The sequence below is a fragment of the Leptidea sinapis genome, chromosome Z, assembly GCF_905404315.1.
Source record: "Leptidea sinapis chromosome Z, ilLepSina1.1, whole genome shotgun sequence".
NCBI classification, from domain to species: Eukaryota; Metazoa; Arthropoda; class Insecta; order Lepidoptera; family Pieridae; genus Leptidea; species Leptidea sinapis.
This window is the reverse complement of record NC_066312.1, coordinates 32,239,093-32,257,433: the sequence shown is the minus strand read 5'-3', so window position 1 is coordinate 32,257,433 and position 18,341 is coordinate 32,239,093. Positions and strand designations below refer to the sequence as shown.

The window sequence follows — 18,341 nt, the reverse complement described above, 5'->3', positions numbered from 1 at the left end:
TATCGATACATTTGCAGCATTAGTTACTTACCCAAAAATATATCCAAGCAAACTTACAATGCAATAATACATTTCACACTGACACAAGCAATCAGATTTTTGTCTCGCTCGATGATTTGCATTGCTAACTACTAAAGTCAATGTTATAATATATCTATGGTATCTTGTTAGAGCATCTTCTTATTATATATAACAGAGGGCAACCGGGCAAGAGGCTCACGGGAAGGGGAGAGGTTAGGCTACCGCCCATTGACATCCGCAACAACAGGTGTGTCAAGAAATGCGTTGCCGGCTTTTAAGGGAGTATTCTTTTTTCTTGAAGGTCCCTAAGTCGTATCTGTTCGGGAAGACCGCAGCCGGTAATTGATTCCACAAAGTGACTGTGCGAGGCAAGATATTTCTAACACAACGCACGGTTGTGGAATGCCAGACATCTACGAGATGCGGGTGGTACTTTGCACGTAATGTCCGGTGGTGGAATTCGGCCGCTGGAAAAAACCCGATCAGCTCCTCTGAGCACTCCCCGTGATAAATGCGGTAGAAGATGCAGAGAGAACCCACATCTCTACGCAATGCCAAGGAGCCAAGCCGATCGGAGTTGACTTGATCGTCGATGATTCGAATCGCTCTTCGTTGTATGCGGTCAAATGGAAGAAGCTGGTACTGGGGAGCACCCGCCCAGAGGTGAGAACAGCACTCCATGTGAGGCCGAATTTGCCTGGCGGTGGCTTTTAGTGAAGTACTGTCTCGCCGTACTTATTATCTTCGTGATGAAAAACTTCGCCAGAATACTCAAATCATTCATCCTTTGTATCCTTCATTTAAACCAGGTCGTTACTATACTATACGGTCGTAACTATTGTATCCGGTTTCTTTTTGGGATGTCTGAGAAAGATCGCTTGAAAGCATGCCCTTAAATACATCTCATCATAAAAATAAAATAATAATAATAATTAGTACGTTTTAAACAAAATTCGATTTTCTATTTTATAAAGTATCACAATATTAGGTATGTTTATTTCGAGGCTAGAACGATAACAAACAAGACACGAGAAGAACAAAAAAGTACAGTGCCTGCCACTATCATTTTATAAACGTAGAAAAAATTCTTGTTAGGAAATTATTTAAAACACATTCTCTTTTTAGTCATTTTATTATAAGAATACTATTTATACATTTTCATCGACTGTAGCCGGAACTTTCTGCAAAAGAAGACTAGTTTCATCGTGTGCTTCATTATCTGTTGCCACGGCAGCATCCAACGCCTCTTGCACGCATCTACATTTCAGAGCCCTTTTGTCTAGATTATCTATGCCCTCTAGCCAACCAATAGCTTCAGAAGACGCATTGTAGAAGACAAGCTTCTGATCCCTTTCTTTGAATTTGTTGATTAGTCGGGATATCACCTGAAAACAAGTAAACAGAAGTAACAACAATTTATTTACAGAATACAGAATGAACCAGGAACCGAAAAAACTTTGCCAGAACGGCGTAGTTCCTTAAATTCTCAATTAGCAAAGACGTCTAGGTGAATGTACGCTGTGCGATTTGAATTGCAACTTATTGAATCGACGCAAGAGTTTTCAATTTTAAATTTCTATAATTGATTTTTTAAGTTAGCCTTCGTTGTACTATTACATATTCTTTGTCCGAGTACTGTTTACAAAAATTACAACTAGTTGCAGTTGTCAGTTTTTAAAAAATTACGCCGTTGTGTAGTGTCTTACTTGCAAAAATGTTAGCAGCATATTTTTGATTCATTTTATAAAATAAGCCCTGAAAGAGGTAATGTATTAAGCGCTGGTAGTACTGAGTGGGAGTGGTGAGGCGCGGGAAGGCAGGCTATTATGACACAATGCGACGAGTAGAAACGTGATTCAACATTACGTAGGTTTGTTCTGTATTCTGAGCCTATAAATAAATTTAAAAAATTACACATATTTATAAAATACAGCGTGTTTCAGCATTTTGCGGACGAATTTCACAACAGAAAACTATTTCAGCCGCACCACGTGGCCATGTGCCGCTATAGTACCGGCTTTAGAACCGATTTTGGGACGTTTTCCGTTTTTTTTATAAATAACTAGCTGACACCTCGCGACTTTGTCTGCATACACATAGTACTGAGCACGTAGTAGCAATAATTAAATTAAATTTGTAAAATAAATGAACACTTATAACCTAATATCATATTGTGTTCTGCGAACTCGTAATACATTATTTTATTCCATTCCATCAATAATTTTCTCAATATTATTTTAGGTAATTTGTTTACACCTTGGGTTACATTATTGGGGTTTTAGTACGGATCCCTAATTTTTTTGAAAATGTTATTATATCCTATGTTAGCCGGGGATAGTGTAGCTTTCCAACTGCGAAAGAATTATTTATATCAGTTCAGTAGTTTTGGAGCCTATTCAATACAAACATACAAGCAAACTTGTATAATATAGCAAATATAATATTAGTATAGATCACAATACATACCTCTGTAGCAGTGTAGTCCATGAGAGTGATCACAGAGCAGTCAACAACGACGGGGAACGCAAGGCCGCGGGGTGCGGGGGCTGCGGGGCAGGGTACAGAGAGCACAAGTGCCGCAAACTTCTCGCAGTTTGCGTACACGAGTGCGCGGCGTACTGATATCCGGATGACATCGCCGCTGCGACACTGAAATACCCAGCAATACCCATGGACGAGTCTAACAAGGACTTATTAGGATACGAGCAAATGAAGCACTTTTATGCTAGTGTGTGTGCGGTTACGGGGGATACCAGTTACACATATTTTCTCCCTTAATTAGTCATATATGGCCACAATTACTTTTAACTCATATTTTTTAAATTCTGATAGAGTGTTTTACACTTTTTCACAACGCACGACGGCATTTTACATTACAATATATTTTATTGCGATTTGCGACGCAAACTGATCCGCCACAGACGATGGCATTTCTCATAATGGCGGCCGGTCAGCTTTGTGTGTACGTGGGGCTATGTAACGTGTAAACGTTAACCGTTAACCGGCTAGTTTTGGTGCTTCACTGTTATGTAAGCTGACACAGAGTCCTTTTTTTTACTCGTCCGTGGCATTATATTCAGTACTATTAAATTAAGGATATCAAGTGCTGTCAGGAGGCTATGTAAAGTTACTGACTCGTTTGTGGGGCGAGGTGGATATTTATTTTTATTTTTTACATAAAAAAAATTCACAAAATTTAGTGAAATGTTTACCTTTTCATGTCCCAAATACACTATAATTTATTTTAATGAAATATTTATTTTTCCACCTTATTTTGACTCAAATATAGAAAAAGAACCTTATTTTCAATCGAAAATTCACCCGTCAAAATATCAGCTATTTTAAAAAAACTGGTGTGCTTTCTGTTCGTCAAATTCTCTACTTTCTGGTAGTGTAAAAAAATATAGATTACAGTGGTAAATGTTCGGAAAATTTAAGCCCATAAAAAAGCATTTCATAGAGAATTCATACCTGTTATTTTGTAGCAGCAAAAATATGGATAACAATTATTATTTGTATTATTATATATTCTTTGGTTCTACCGTAAAGGCATAAGTGAACTTCCTGTCAAGTGACAGAAATGTAAAGGTAGCGAGGAATAAATGCTTGGTAAATACTTCGATTAAATAACTAGGGAATTTATAATTTTAACTGCTAATATTAATCTTCTGCTTATATATATAATGAATGTATGTCTGTATGTCCTTTATATAATCGTAAACTATGAATTTGATCATGTGTACAGGGTACAAAATGTTGGTATCATCATACAAACCTTTTGGATTTTAAGAGCATAAAAGATTTTAATAAGAAGATCTGGGTTTAATTCGGACCTAACGCAAAATAGAACATAGACATCACTTTTGTAGGTAAAGGTAAAGGTTGAGGACCGAAGTGATACCTTGTGCTGTGTCATCAGTATTGGCGACCTCATAACGTCACGTATCAGTAACACCAGCCCGGTCCCAACGCCGAATATCACCGACAACTCCAGGCTCTTCCACACGCCGATAGCGAATGTTAATAAGAGCAGCACCAGCTCTCGCTTACTCTTCCTCCACAGGGTTACCACGATGCGAAAGTCAACCTAAAATTACATCAACAATCCATATTTAATCGACTTATCGAGTTATCGGGGACTCAGTGCTCTGTGAACGGCTGGATCACTTGACGTTGCGTAGAGACGTCGCTTCATTGGGTGTCTTCTATCGTATTTATCACCGGGAGTGTTCCGAAGAGCTGATTCAGCTGTTTTTCACCTTTGCACGACACTCCACAAATTAGGATATCATCCCCACCATCTGGATGTGTAGCGGTCCTCCACAGTGCAGTTTTCAAGAAACTTGCAGGAAGGTACCTGGAGTACATGGGTATCTTTAAAAAAAGCGCGAACAAGGAGTACGTGCTTTTTAAAGGCTGGCAACCCTCCTGTGATTCATCTGGTGTTGCAAGAGAATGTGGGCGATGGTGATCACTTAACATCAAGTCTTTCTTTTCCATAAAAAAGACATCCAAAAAAACTGAAGCTCTTACATTCTCTATATTCATAATTCAAGACAAATCAATTGACATAGGTACATTAATACAACATATGTTATTTTATTATTTTAAGAAACCTTTATCAACGTGTATCTTTCATATTTTTTTATACTAGCAATATTTCGATTTTCTTGCGAGGATCATGGTAACGGCAAAGAATGGTAAAAATGGAAGTGGAAATGTATTTTTGAAGTGATAACTTCTTATGGGAGGGTAAGCCGCTTCGTAACGTGACGCCGATCTGTCTGGCTTCCCTTTCTCTCACGCAAACCGCAGCGCTAGGCAGGCTCCTCCTCTCTCACTCTAACCAGTTATAAAGGATTTGAAGATTAAATTATTAAATAACTAGCTGACCCAGCAAACGTTGTATTGCCATAGTTAACAGCTGTAGTAAATTTCGTTCGTTCTAATTAGTTATTCATTTTTAACTATTCTTTCAATTTGATTTCTGAACGACGGGGGCACATCAAAGTAAAATCAAAATCGTTGTTTTTATTTAATTCCGAGCATTTTCATATTTATTCATCTTTTAAACCTTCTCTGGACTTCCACAATTGATTTAAGACCAAAATTAGCCAAAACGGTCCAGTCGTTCTCGAGTTTTGGCGAGACTAACGAACAGCAATTCATTTTTATATATATATAGATGATAATAATAATGTAATGTAATACATAAAATTCTAATTTAGTATATATTCAAGAATTGTAACTAAGAATAAAATATATTTTATTATCAATAAAATATTTTATTAACAAATAATCATTCCTCACATAAAATTTAAGTAATAGCCTATTAATAATAAATTAATAAGCTTTTCTCAATATTAAATAGTTGAACTATTTAATATTGAAATTGTTATTTAAATTGGATTAGTTAAAGTTGTGAATTCGACACTTCTCAGACGCACACGTTTTCTTTATATTTATGAGAAAAGGGGACGAGACGAGTAAGATGTTCATCTGAAGGTAAGTGATACGCCCTGCCCATTACAATGTAGTGCCGCTCAAGATTCTTGAATAAACCCAAATTTTCTGAGCTGGTATCTGAGTACAGTAATTTCGCCACGGCTACGCATGGTACCGACTAGAGGACATCCTGTGGATAAAAGCCTCCCACAATAATATAAATGAGCGACCTATATTATAAATGAACTTACCATGAAAATAACAGCACAGATAAGCACAGAGGAAAGACAAGCTCTTGGTATGAAGAAGAAATACTGCGTCAAGAAATTCAAAGCCAGTAGTGTTATAACACCTGAAATAAAATCAATTAAATTGGTATAATTAATATGTATCTATACATATACATATATAATATAATATATAATATAAAAAATATAAAATAAATATTATATTTATGTAATAAACCTTTATCAACATTCGTAACGTGACGCCAGTCTGTATGGCTTCCCTTTTCTCCCGCATGCAATATTAATTTATATGTGACATATTCTAGTAATTTTTTATTAAAATACAATGAACCAAATTAAATTTTAACATTAAATATTGCGTTATTAAATAGTAAAACTGTAGAAAATGTCCGTTGGCTTTTCCTATCCAAACAAATTAATCTACTTGTATTTAAAAGGCATAAAAGGCATGTATTTTCTGCAAATTGATTCCTTTACAATTCTTCTTGATATCATTTCTAATATACTAGATACTACTACCGCTTAGAAAACAAATGGCGCTCTGAGAGGGAAGAAGCGGCGCGAGAAACTCTCCCACCATTATTCTATTGCGCTCTTTTCAATTAAAATATATAATATTGTACATCTATCTATTGCTATAAAATAATCTTATAATCTTGTCCCAGGCTGTCCCATCACTTAGATATTCAGCTGTGAAGTAATAGGATTTACGACAGAGCCATTTTTTATAACATTTAAATTTTAAATCTTAAAGCTATTATGTATCTTATTATTTAATAATCTTAATATTGATACATTTTTACACAAATAATAATTATTATTATTTCATGCCGCCAAATTCCAAATACTGAATATTTATAACCACAGTCTGAATACTTACCTACGTATTAAGTTATTACAAAATTTTACAAATACTATCAAAAATTGCTTGAAAGTTTTTTGAAAATCAGTCTTGGCATGTGTTACAAAAGATATTGTAAATTTTATTTACCAGAGTACATGCCAGCCGCTGGAGTCCTGATGCCCGATGAGTGGGATACGGCAGACCTGGTGAAGGCTCCACACGTGGGCATCGCATGGACGAACGAGCCGGCCACATTACACAAACCCAGGGTCATCATCTCTTGTGTTGCATCCACGCGACCACCGGGAGCTGAAAGCGTAAATGATATCAAAGTCAAATAATGTATATTCAAACGGATAATAATAGGAATAGCTTTTTATTCGGTAACTTAATATTTTTTCTTTTATTTTATGTCTATTTGCCAGTCGGCAAATAGCTCCTCCAACCATTCCAAAGTCAAAAAAACCTTATTCAATTAGGCTTAAACTAAGTTCTTTTGAATCGTCGCGAAATATTTAAGTAATTTGAATTACTGAATCTACTATATTCCAAATTGATCAACTTCCATTACCTTCCATTCCTGTCTTTCGTTTGCGCTTCTATTTCATATTACTCCTGCCTCTATCTTGTCTGATGTTAACAAAATAGATAAGTACCTTAAAATACTTATGAATTAAAGTATTTATCATAACCTACGTATTTTAAATTTCTTTTAAAATTCATGTCAATATAATTCAATATCTTCATCATCATCATTTAGGCCTTTTGGTTATTTATTTATTTATTTATTTAGGTTCACCAACAGATCATACACTATTACTAGCTTATAAAAATAACAAAATAAGTATAAATTATGGTGTAAATCCAATTACAGGCAAACCAGCATGCATTTTTGAGTTGCACAAGTGCGGGGTTGCAAGTTTACGATGAAAAAATATTGTATTGTACTCTTATAATGTAGAAGTAACATCCCATATTTGATACCTTTTCTCCTAAAGCTAGTAATGGTGTACCTGACTAGTATCACGCGGAGCTTACCACCAGTAGTTCAGTGTAGTAAACACATTCAAAGTTTTTTGATGTTTTTTGTCATACATGACAAAAGTCCTGGAAGCTATTTTTCTGGGAGTATCGTGAATAAATTGTTTATAAGAAAATTACAGTCAAAGACAAGCTTATAGACAATAAAAATAAAGACTTAGACAAATATAGTAACAAAGAGGCTATACAAATAATCAACGGCAAGTTGTTATATATTGTAAAGAAATTTGTTTTGACAGGGATAAAGTTGGTTCATCAGATAGAACGAAACGTAACTGGAACAAAGATAAGTGACATCTTAAGACAAATAAAAATACTAAATAAAGATAAGAACATAATGCAAATGTATCAAAGTGACCAAGAAATCTAAGTGAGAAAAAATACATGATGATGAAAAGTAAAGTGAGGATGAAAAGTAACAAATGACACGAATTAACATTTATTGATGAGGTGATTAGGACATGTCTCTACAGAAAGTCTAGTAGATGGATTCGTTAGGAAATATTATGACGTCAGTGACCCTATAGCTATTGCCAATTTTAGCAATCTATCATAATATTTCGATGAAGAAAAAACGTAAATGTTAATAATAAAGAAGATTTGATACTATTGAAAAGAGTATAATAGTTTTATGATATAAATGGGTGGATGAAAGATACTTTATAGAACTACTGTGAATGTCGATTAATACGCACATCTTACGGTTAAATGGATGATGTAGTGAGAAGGGACGACTTCAGAGAAGCAAAATAAATGCGAAAGGTGTAAGGAAAGTAATTAAAGCAAGAAGAATGAATGGAAGTTCAGGTGGGAATGGAATATCCTAATAGAGTTTTGCTAACCCGAGAGCAACTGTTATGTAGCCTTAACATTATGATGAATAACTTAATCGATAAGCAGGAGAGGGCTATTCACAACACTATTTATAACTCAGATCCTAGATAATTAATAAGAGATCTTAAATAAGTTGACTGTTGTCTCACATTATATCCCTGAGGAATTGTGCAGACTAAATGTATAACTCTCGATCCTGGGGTTAAATTCTATAATATTTTACGTATGTAAGTTATTAAGTAATAATTTACGCGGTCGTTGTCCTTTAATGCGACCTCTTTGAGAAGATCAACTGCTCAAGCATCTGAAATACGTCACGATATAGTAACATTCATGAAGTTTATCATTCTTAGCAGTTAACCTAGTTACCACAATAGATCATATTTTAGAAATTAATAATCAATATTTTCATTCGTTGATGAGTCTCTGTAAAAACTGAGATAATCTGTAAGACTTGATACAATAAGATTGTGTCATTTCCTGTTTACAAAACAATTATGGTTCAATGAAACGTTTGTGTGTCCTAAATAAATAGTAATATTTATTTTTTAATAAACATGTTCAATTTGAACTGTTATCTTAAAATACGGTTAAAATTGTTACATAAATATTTATATTTTACGAAATCTTAAAATCAACTCAAGAGATATATGAATGCTATTAAAAATAAGCTTTATTTGGCTTGCAAATGCAAACTGTTACCAACTGTAAAACAAATCTTTTAATTGCTACTTTAAAATAATTTGGTTAATTACCTTGATTAAAAGTAGGTATGTACGAGTGGTCACCTATAGCTGGTAACTCTACCATTATTTAGTCATCTTATATTTTTTAAAGTTATTTAGCGATGAACAGTAACAGAATATACCCAATGTATATGTTGTAAGGTTCGTATTTTCATATCATACTATAGATTATGACAAAGTAAACAGTATTCTATCTGATATCGTGTACTGGTTTAGCCCTAATAACCTAAAATTAAATAACAAGAAAACGAAATACATATATAAAATTTACCGTACCAAATTTCAAAAATATAGATATTTCATTTTTCAAAATTTAGAGTTTTGTTAAACGGAGAGGTGATAATACCAGTGGAATCTGCTGTATTTCTTGGCATTAATCTGGATTCCAAATTACAATGGGGCCCCATATTGAAGGATTGGCGAACAGACTTAGTTCTGCAGCATACGCGGTTAAAAGATTAGACAATTAAGTGACATAGATATGGCGCGACTAGTATACTTATTTCCATAGTATTATGTCCTGTGGTATATTGCTATGGGGCAACGCTGCCAATATTAATACAATATTTGTGCTGCAGAAAGGATCTATTCGCGCTATTTATAACCCAGGTCCTAAAGAATCATTGATATCAAAATTTTAAAAAATAAACATTTAACTATTGCTTCTCAATATATTTTTGATAATGTTATGTATGTACATTGGCACATACGTGAATTAGCTGTAAACTGTCATAACCTAAATGTAATAATAACACCAGGAACAAACATAAACTTAATGCCTACTATTTTGTGGGACGATGTGTATGCAACAAGATTCCAGAAAATGCTCAAAACGAATATGTTACAAAATTCTGAAGAATTGTTAAGAAACAATTGTGTGGTAAGGTTACTACAACACAAATGACTTTCTTAACGATCCCACAGATTGGGAATGGAGCAACCGCCTTCAGGCTATTAAATAGTAAGTTTTATTGTACGATACTACATTGTAACCATATTTTTATGAAAAAAAAGAAGCCCGCTGAGTTTACGCGCGTTCTTCTCAAGTCTAAAGCATACTGTTTCGAATGGGTGATAGTTTTTGACTTTCAATAAGTGATATCATATCCTATTTTAAATAAAAATATTTTAATTTAAATTTTTAAAATGTAGATACTTACAGAATGCTTTCGCGATCGCAATATTGGCGAGCACCATGACGACAGGGGTCATCACCACAGCGGATCCCAAAGTGTGAACCATCTCAAAGAACCCCACCGTCTCGTTTCCTATCGTTGCACTAAATGGTGGAAGACTAAATCTAGGTATTCCTGGTTCTACGCGACCTGTAAAGTGAAAAATCGTAACTGTTGATTATTTTAAACATCTAATATACTCCAGATCTGTATTTTTTTATGACATTAAGGGACGAGACGAACAGGACGTTCAGATAATGGTAATTTATACGTCCTACCCATTACAATGCATTGCCGCTGAGGATTCTTGAAAAACCCTAAAATCATGAGCGGCACTACAATTGCGCTGGTCACCTCGAGACATAAGATGTAAAGTCTCAGTTTCCCAGTGCTTTCACTAACTACGGACACTACTTCAGACCGAAACACAATAATGCTTACACATTACTGCTTCACGGTAGATAAAGGCGCCGTTGTCGTACCCATAATTTAGCTGGCATCCTGTCCTAAGGAGCCTCCCACTTGTAAATGCACTTAGTTGTCTCTTACGACACCAGTTACATATGTATTCAAGGCAGCATCTTGATACGTAAATCTGTTATCAAGTGTATATTGCAGGGGTTGTCAAAACGCGAACCGCAGGCGCGGTCCGCATCCAGCCAAACCATTTTGTGCGGACTGTGAGAAAACAGCAACTTGCAACACAAAGTAGGTACGTAAGTTAATAAAAATATCTCTCCCGCATTATCTTTGTTGACGTCAACTCGAAAACGGCCGGGCCAAGTAACGAGCTAACAGCATTTTCGAAGATGAACTTCATTAAGAATAAATTATTTCGATTATGGTATCGCTTATGGTAATTTTGCCACGAGTAAAAAACAAAGGTTCTATTAGCGCAAGCGTTTATAATTACCATAACATAAACTTGCTATGCCTACTACTCGGTTAAGTCCAGTTTGTAAGTCTTTTATTGCGCGATGTATATGCTTTTACAATATTATCCCAGAAAATGTACAAGTCAAATGTGTTACGATATTTAAAGGAATTGTTAGAAAACGTGTGTGTGGGAAAGGTTATTATAACATTTTTATGTTATTATAACATTTACTTAATGATACCACAGGCTGGGAAGTAAGCGGACTCCCTCAGGGTCTTAAATTATAAATGTTTATTGTACGATATTACATTGTTATCCATATTTTTATTTAAAAAAAGTTCTCTTTTCTTTCTTGCGCTCGTTATTCTCAGGTCTGAGGCAGTCTTTTTTGAATGGGTAGTTCAATAATTGATTTGAATCCTGTTTTGAATAAAAATATTTGAATTTGATTACATTGTACAATGTAAATTTGGCTTTAAGCATGCCGTCTGACAAGCACACGAAACGTCAATTTTGTCGATAATAGATACATATAGCATGGTGTTATGCATCGTAGGAAGGTACAGACGAATTCATTTGCGATAAGGTCTCAAAGTTGATCGTTTTTTTTTAATATAGATATTTTTTTGACGACCCATATAGCCGAAAAGCTAGTTAACCTGACTACTAAGCTAGAGGTCCCGGGTTCGAATCCCGGTAGGTGCAATCATTTATATGATGAATATGGATGTTTGTTTCCGAGTCATGGATGTTTATATATATCTATGTATGTTTAAGTAAGTATATTGTATTAAATACATCGTTGTCTTGTACCCATAGTACAGGCTATGCCTAGTTTGGGGAATGATAATTTGTGTAAAAGTGTGTCTGTCAATATTATTATTTTTAAATAATTTATTAGATAGCAAGACTTACCCGATAGTTTGAACAGCGGATTTTGGTCACTGTGCATCGTGAATGCTATAGTGGAGCAGATCCCAACTATGAGAGCATTCCGCGCAATGGAAAGTAACCACAGGACTTTCTTCAATCGATATCTCTTTGGACTCACTGGGAGGTCCTTCAGTTTCTGTAATGTACGAAATACAATTTCTTATATTGAATTCATTGATAAGTTTAACTGACTGTTTGTTTCTTATAACAATTTAATAATATACGTGTGTGTATAAGATCTACTAATCGTTTCATAAGCTTCAATACAGAATACGTTCGAAAGACACAAGTATTATTTTAGCGTTTCATTTAAGCATTATATATTGAAACAAATAAGTAACCACCATAAAACAGTGCCAGTGCTATAAGGCATAGGCTCAATAAACAAATTACAAATAAATATATTAACCTGGAAAAAAACATTACACATGGTAAAGCCAGGCCTATACCGGTACAATATATTTAAAATAAAAAAGACCATCAACGCTTCATTCATTCCTCTTATATCGCAAGCGATGCTTACGATGATGATTTTTAAGAATGTACAAAACTTGAACAAAAAAAAACTATTAGGACATCTGGATTCGAGCCGGGGTCTTCTGCTTTCCGGATCACCCAATGTCCCTCCCATCTGTGCTATTAGTCTTGTTTATAGTGGCGAAATTTACCTTTGTATCCTGATGTAATTGTAGTTTATCTTAAAATACGGATAAAACTACATTTTTTAAATTGAGACCTAGCTAGATCGATTTATCGTCCCCGAAATCCCCTGTACACTAAATTTTATGAAAAGCGTTGGAGCCATTTCCGAGATTCAGATTAAAGAGATACAAGAATAGCTCATTTAAAGTTAATATAAGATTTGTCTTCAATTTCCATAAAATAGTTGTCTTAAAATATTATTTAAAGAAAAACATTAGAAGGTTTACCCTCAATAACAAGAGAACAGTGCAGCAAACGGCGCCCAACGCGCAGTCGGTCAGTCTCACTTCACTCCACTTGGAAAATATTAAGTATAAGTTCTCTGGTATGCTCTCCGCGACGAAGCTAATGCCCAGAAGGCCTTTTAACTGTGAAGCCACTATAGTGATGGCTGTAGCCGACGTGAACCCACTTGTTACTGACGGTGATATCAAGTCGACCAGAAACCCTGTGAATAAAATAAATATGTAAAAAACCCCCAGAAAATTACAAAATATACGTACATATAACGAAATTATGACAATAATAATACTATAAAAATTTTTTGAAACAAAGCAATGCGTATTATTTACATTATTTTAAAACTATCATTAGGGGGTAATGTACCAGGAATACTGGCATCATTTCCACATTGGATAGTTAGGCTGATCCGTTGACCGAAATAGCTGTCAGCGCTTGGCTTTCCAATAGCCCTATTGAGGCCCGTAGATTGGTAGCGCATTGTACATTCTTCGCGCCTCTAGCCCTACGGGCCAAGGGTCTGGACACCACATGGCACAAAGATGACTCAGTGAGATGAGTTTATTATCTTGGACAATCGAAGCAGCAGCCCCAGCACCAGCAGAAGGGAGTGTCGACTTTTGATACTTTTATTTTGATTTTTATTTATTGTCCAATTAGCACGGCAGTGCCACTTACACTAATTAGAAGAAACAAAAAAATTGAAAAAATAATAACAAAACAAAAAGAATATTAAAGAATAATTGAATGAATTATAAAATTTTAACGCTCTTCGCGCACCTTAGAAGTTCAGAAACTAGGGAAGTCTACCCATCATTGAATGGATCCCATTGAGTATTTTTGTCCAAGAACGAGTTGAAACATGCCAATGAACGCGGTATATGTGCCATGGCTCGGACAACGGTGCGATAAAGCGGGACCACGAAAAGTTTATTTTTTCGTGGGCGTAAACATTTAGGGACACGTATATGACACAATTACTAATTAAGATCTGCAGCATATCTCCTTGTAAAATTCGACACAAAAATTTTAACTGGTTGCAAGTCCCCCTGACGTCCAAAGAAATTAAATCTTAACAACCTAAGAGAAATTTGGTTGGATACATGAAATAATAATATACATAGCAACGTTTGTACATGTATCTTAGGAAGGACTTCTGCACTCTTTCTAATAATAGTCCGCACTTTTTCTCGTTCGCATCCCAAACACAGATGCTTGTCTATTTAAATATATAACCCAAAAACATACCAAGTCGCAGAAGACCCATGACGAAGACTACACACCCCGCCAAGAAAGCTAGGAGAACCACAAACTCGATGGGCAGACCTCGGCATGTTTGTAATGTTATAAGGGCCATCAAGCTGGTGGGACCGATTGACACCTCCTTTACGGTCCCCAGGAATGTGTACAGCATTGTACCTACGGATGTAAACAAATATGATTTATTTATTGCTCTAACAGAATGAGCAGCAATACAATTTCCTAATAACTAACACAGATATATTTTTAGGTGACACCCCAATTATATATGCAAATCGAAATCAAGTAACACAACAGACATAAACAGAGAATTACATACGTTATAAAAAATAATATTGAAACATTATTCAATTAGAAAAACATTTTTGAAATAGACAAGACAAAAATTTATGGATATAACATCAACAATAAAAATTCTTTTACAGTATACAATATAAATGTAAAAAAAAATATTCGCATTTCTAAATTCTATACTTAAAATTAACTAAAAGGCAACAAAAAATATATTTACATTATACACTTCTGGACACATGTATTGGCCCACCTTGCAATTTTCAGTTTCATTCGGTCCTAGCTAAAAATTTATATTTATATTTAGGTCGAGCAAAAAGCTTTTATGCAGTTTTGAACCTGGCAGATTCATAATTTCATTCAAAAGTCTATTTTTGAATTACGAACACAGAATTTAAAGAAACAAAAGATTTGGACCCTTTCCTTGATATCGCACAATCGAATACTAAGAAAACTTTATTTTATTGGTTTATTTGGATTTAATTCTTGGAAGTATGAAATTCCTCTTTGGTTTTGCAACTAACATTACTTATTCTTAACATTAAGGTGAGGTTCTATCAATGGATACTTCGCCTGAAGTCACCGTACAAGCTGTGGCACTTATCCAGGCCGGACACATAGAGCGGTTGATAAACTCTATGCCTAATCGAATGAGAGCTGTCGTAGATACCCATGGAGGCAACACGCGTTATTAAATTAAACCTTTATTTGATAAAACATGTATCTTAGTCAAAAATCATTCAACTGCCTTCATCAAGACGCATACCTGACTTGTTAGGCGTAGCTCAATGTCGTATGGTATTCTGAATTCAAATTTAAAACAATGCGATCGAAAAAGATGGTAAAATGTGTCAGGTTTAAAACTGAAACCTAAACTCTAAGTTGGGCCAATAGATGTGTCCAGAAGTGTATAATATTATGTTTTGAGTGAGGACATAACAGCGTGCTGTATTTTTTTGTAGCTATGAAGGTGATCAGAGAAGATATGCAATAGATCGGCGTCTTATTGACAGCCCACTGACGTTGATGCTAATTATTGTTATGTTACTTTAAAATATACGAAAATATACTAGCATTAAAAATTCTCATATAAGAATGCAACTGAAAAAAATACAAGCAAAGTATATAATCAAAACCTCATCGTATTTTTTTATGTGAGGGTTTTAATGTAATTACACAATATAAATACACAAAACACAAAAAACTTAAGTAATTAAGAGTCAGTCATACATTAAAGAAATTATTTATGTGGACAGAAAAATAATAATTTAAATATTAATACTATATTAAATCAATATTTATACAACGACCCACTCGTACCTCGCGTATCAATGGTAGCCGTTAAAACTTAGAAAAAATCAGTTCAAAAACAAACGTGGAACGTTCTAGTGAACAAATTTAATTATCAACATAACTCTATGGGAAATGTTTGACTCTGATTTGCTTTTGATCCCGACTCAACCTCGATCCCCGAAACTCAAAGATTTTAAGCTTTTCTCATCAAGACCTTTCCAATGACTTTTTATTACTTAAGTATTAACTGTTTCGAAATATGTGGCAAATAGTCGGGCTGAAATGAATAAACTACTAAATGAAAAACTTAAACTAATCTAAGTTGTTTTATGCACAAAGTGTCGACCACAGATTAGGTATCCATGATACGTATGTAAAACTAAAATGTACCAAATGTTAAATTACTGTAAATTTTAAATTAATTAACAATATTTTGGTGCGTTTAATGAATTTTACAACATTTATTTGTAAGTGTTTCGTGCTCATCAGCACAAAGTTCTAAGTCTGGTATTTTACTCATTTCATAATATATTCCTTTGACATTCGCTCGAGTGGAGAATTTTAACCAGGTTACTTTCATTAGTGCAAAAACGGACGTTGGCTTCGAGATGTACATCGAGGTGCATTAATACAAAGCAAGTCTGGGCTATTAAATATATATTTATAATAGGTATTTATTGGGAGGGGCACTGGCAATCGCGCATGCGCGATGGCGGCCATATTTAGGTGAGTGCGTTTATTTTAAATATGAAGTTTGCGGCTTAGATCATTTATACGTCTTCAAAGACTGTGATAGCTATGAAAGAAACATACTGATGTTGACATTTAACCTCTATTTTCAGCAATTTTTAGCAATGCAACACTGACACAAAGTGCGTAGAAATCGAGATTGTAGCACGTAGCTTGTCACGCACACTAAAGTATTAAATCCGGCCTATTTTTATCGGTTGTCTAGCAGCAAGAGGCTCTATTAATCCAGACGTATAGATTATCTAATTAAGGTTTATGGTTTGAAAAAAAAATCGGCGTTTATCTTGCTCAAAATACACTTGCAGCCAATACCATGAAACTATGTAAAAAGATTTCATTATTAAACAGTTGACTCGTTTGCAAATGATAATTATTACCTCGTTAGAGAGAATAACTCATTCTCTGTCATTACCAAATAACTTGTAGCAACGAATACTTTTGTGTTATGGTTTAAGAAGAGTTTCTATTGCGTAAATTACGAAATACGAGTAGAAAAAAGTTATGTCTTTAAAGCAATGCGGTCATCTGTCCTGTTACAACTTGACAGGACATAATTGAGAGCCGTCATTGTTTTTGAAGTTTTACTTCTTTTGGCGCGTTAGAGCAAAATTATTAGAGTGAGTTGTTACCATGTGGGCTTACACGACACCCTGCCATTAGCTGGTCAACTAGACCATTTGTATAAATACTTCAGCTACCAAGCCTCTTGTAGCTCATTTCTGTCTAATTGTATAAAAATAATATTTATACGTTATTTATCTAAATTATGCGGTATAAGAATGTTTTCATTGGTTGTATTTAATACTTACCTTCTTCATAAAAATTTTGTTTTTCTACAAACAATAACATGAGGTATATTTTTCTAAGCATTTTTGTTTTGTTACGCCGAAGAAGTATTTCTTGGTGAGTCCCGACTTACGCTATATAATAATGTGCATTTTTTTGTTGAGAATGAATTATAATAAAAATAAAAATACATGAACTAGTTCGTAGTCCGTACTTACCCATAAATGCTGAGTACAATCCATACTGAACTGGAAGATTCGCCAGCGAAGCATACGCTATGCTCTGTGGAACTAAAGTTAGCCCTAGAGTTATGCCTGCAACTAAATCAGCTATTGCAGCAGTTTGGTTATACTTCGGAGCCCATTCCACAATCGGAAGCCTTTGCTTTAGCAGCACAATCCAACCTCCAGGTGATTTCTTTTCCAGCGGTATGCCTTCTTCGACCTCCATTAATTCTTGTTTAGATTCCGTCGTTAGTTGAATCGCAATTAAATGCGTACGCGCATCAAGTAATTAGTTGGAATACTGACATTAAGATACCTCCACGTTATCTTTAGTAGAAGCCTGACAACGGCGAGTAAACAGTGGCTAACAGTGAGTGATAACATCGCCAAATAGATGCAAGTCTTGGCGACCTTTGATCTTAATCCTTAATTATAATTACATAAGAAATTGTGATATTATGTTCTTCTTACTACGCGAGGGTTTTTTTTAATATTAGAGGGGGCACACGGGCAAGAGTCTCACGAGATGAGAAGTGGTGAGGCTACCACCCATGAACATCCGTAGCAAGGAAAAGCAGAGTCAGATAAAGGCGGCCTTAACTGGTCACGGTCCTTATAATAAACATCTATT

At 34.8% G+C, this 18,341-nt stretch overlaps 1 protein-coding gene across 1 annotated transcript; it reads right to left on the bottom strand.

Annotated features, from left to right (window-relative positions):
- Positions 1-1,134: 1,134 nt before the first annotated feature.
- On the bottom strand, positions 1,135-18,023 carry LOC126978779 (sodium-independent sulfate anion transporter-like). Its single transcript, XM_050827838.1, has 10 exons — positions 17,705-18,023; positions 14,355-14,525; positions 13,094-13,314; positions 12,147-12,300; positions 10,340-10,504; positions 6,706-6,867; positions 5,718-5,818; positions 3,923-4,108; positions 2,488-2,670; positions 1,135-1,406 (listed from the first exon to the last, which is right to left on the bottom strand). Exons 1-10 carry the CDS (start codon positions 17,934-17,936, stop codon positions 1,170-1,172), a joined length of 1,812 nt encoding a protein of 603 aa, XP_050683795.1. The 5' UTR covers positions 17,937-18,023; the 3' UTR covers positions 1,135-1,169.
- Between the last annotated feature and the right edge of the window lie 318 nt (positions 18,024-18,341).